Source organism: Bison bison, unplaced genomic scaffold, assembly GCF_000754665.1.
Source record: "Bison bison bison isolate TAMUID 2011002044 unplaced genomic scaffold, Bison_UMD1.0 scf7180017864280, whole genome shotgun sequence".
NCBI lineage: Eukaryota > Metazoa > Chordata > Mammalia > Artiodactyla > Bovidae > Bison > Bison bison.
Window position 1 is genome coordinate 4,789,840 of NW_011494852.1, and position 2,219 is coordinate 4,792,058.

The following is a 2,219-nucleotide window of genomic DNA, read 5'->3' on the forward strand; positions in this document are numbered from 1 at the left end:
GCACCCATCCCGGTGCATCTCCATCTGCTTCCCACACTCAGCTGAGGGAGCCTGTGAGCCCCTGAGTCAGATCAGAGCCCTCCTAGTGGAGCGCTTCCATAGCTGCCTCTCGTTGTGGGTAAAAGCCAAAATCCTCAATGGTCTTTTGTGTCTCCCACTTTCCCTGTGGCTCATTCCACTCCTACCTCGCTGACCCTGCTGTTCCTCAAAGGAGCTGAAGACATTTATACAGCTGGGGCTTTGTGCCCGTTGTTCCTCCTGGCCTTGTCTCAGATACCCCTTCCTGTCAGAAGCCTCTTCAAGTTGTATTTGTCTGCCTAGAACCTTGTCGTTGTCTGGTGTTTAATACACATCTTTGTGCATTTGTTTCCAGTTGGCCTCCCAACAGAATGGTCACTTCTTGAGGGCAGGGATTGATCTGATTTTGCACTGTGGCCCTAGTACCCAGCACAGGCTTCTCAGGTGATGCTAGTGGTAAAGATCCTGCCTGCCATTGAGGAGACATAAGAGGCATGGGTTCAATCTCTGGGTCAGGAAGATCCTCTGGAGGAGGGCATGGCAACCACTCCAGTATTCTTGCCTGGAAAGTCCCATGGACAGAGGAGCCTGGCAGGCCACAGTCCATGGGATCACAAAGAGTTGGACACAGCTGAAGCGACTTAGCACTAGTACCCAGCACAGGGCCCAGCAGGGCACCCTAGAGGAACAAGTGAGTGGATATTAGGGACGGTACAGGAAGAGATGCTCCAAGACATGGAAGCTGGGGTCAGTGTAGAAGGGTCCCAGGGTCCGGAGAAGACAGACATGCTGCCCAGAGGGTGAGCAAGGCCTGAGCTCTGCCCTTGGGTTCCAGTGGCCTAGGGCCATCAATCATGTGGATGCTGGCGTATGGGGTAGATGGGAGGCAGATGCAGCCTCCAGGGCCTCAAGATGGAGTGCGGAGGGTGAGACACCTACTGTAGACTCCTGCTGTAGAGCCCTTTGGCTGGGCTCCAGGGAGGACAGAAGGCTGGCATAAAGGTGAAGGTAGGGAAATGTGGTTTTTCGGAGGCAGGAGAGACTTAAATCTGCAGAATGTGCAGCCGCACTCACCCCCGCAGCATCCTAGGTCTCTGTGCCCACACCCTGATCCCCACTGACCTCCCTCACCTCATTCCAGGTCATTGACCACAGTGGTGCCCGCCTTGGGGAGTATGAGGACATATCCAAGGTGGAGAAGTATGAGATCTCACAAGAAGCCTATGAACAGAGGCAAGGTACGGGATGCCCAGCGATGGATGGGGGCCTGGGGGGCTAGAGGAAGTGTGGGGACAAGCAGAGGTGTGTGCAGGGGCACACAAGATAGACAGGGACACTGAGGGGAAGTTGGCGCTGTATGGGGTGGGGTAAGGCTGGCATGGGGACAGATGGGTCGTGGGAGAGCAGTCTGGGTGGACAGGCATGAGATATGGATGGAGGCTGGGAGGTGTGGGGCATGTGGGCAAACAAACAGGGCCATGGGGAAGGCTCAGGGTGTGAGGCCTGGTCAGGGCACAGTGTGGAGGGCAGAGTGTGGTAGAATACGTGGACCGGACAGAACAACGTGGAGCCCAGTGCGGTGACAGATCAGAGTGTGGGGGGAGGGATGAGGAAGGTTTCAGGGGTCGGATGGAGTTAAGTGTGAAGTTGAAGGGCCAGGGAAGATGGGGTAACGTGAAAGGCTGCAGGCAAGCACCTTCTGTTTATTTTCAGGATTCTGGGGAAGCCCAGGGGTTCTGTGGAGAGGTCGGCTCTGGTGGGAGACCTGGGGGGGCTTGATGACAGCCCTTCAACACCCAGAACGGGAGAGTTTGTCTCTGGATGTTGGCCCTGTGGGGATGGCAGGTTATGTCCTCAGGCCAGAGGTCTCCCAGGTCTCTCATGTCTGACCCCCCCCCACCCACTCCACCCACAGACTCAATCCGCTCCTTTCTGAAGCGCAACAAGCTAGGTCGATTCAATGAAGAAGAGCGGGCCCAGCAAGAGGCCGAGAACTCCCAGCGCCTTATCGAGGAGGAGGCCCAGGCCAGCACCATCCCTGTGGGCAGCCGCTGTGAGGTGCGGACACCTGGGCAGCCCCCTCGCAAGGGCACCGTCATGTATGTAGGTACGTGGCCCACAGAGGCCCCCTGCCCTGCCCTGCAGTGGGCAGTGTGGGGGACTTAGCCTTCAAAGGGATCTCAGTCCAGGAGGGGAGATGG

At 57.1% G+C, this 2,219-nt stretch overlaps 1 protein-coding gene across 2 annotated transcripts in view; it reads left to right on the forward strand.

The window, feature by feature from the left end:
- The window catches only part of TBCB (tubulin folding cofactor B), an 8,653-nt gene that overhangs the window by 3,058 nt on the left and 3,376 nt on the right, over positions 1-2,219 (forward strand). For both annotated transcript variants that reach the window (XM_010849055.1, XM_010849056.1), the window contains exons 3-4: positions 1,160-1,256; positions 1,934-2,125. In XM_010849055.1, the coding sequence (XP_010847357.1) occupies positions 1,160-1,256; positions 1,934-2,125 (289 nt within the window). The remainder of the gene's footprint in view (positions 1-1,159; positions 1,257-1,933; positions 2,126-2,219) is intronic.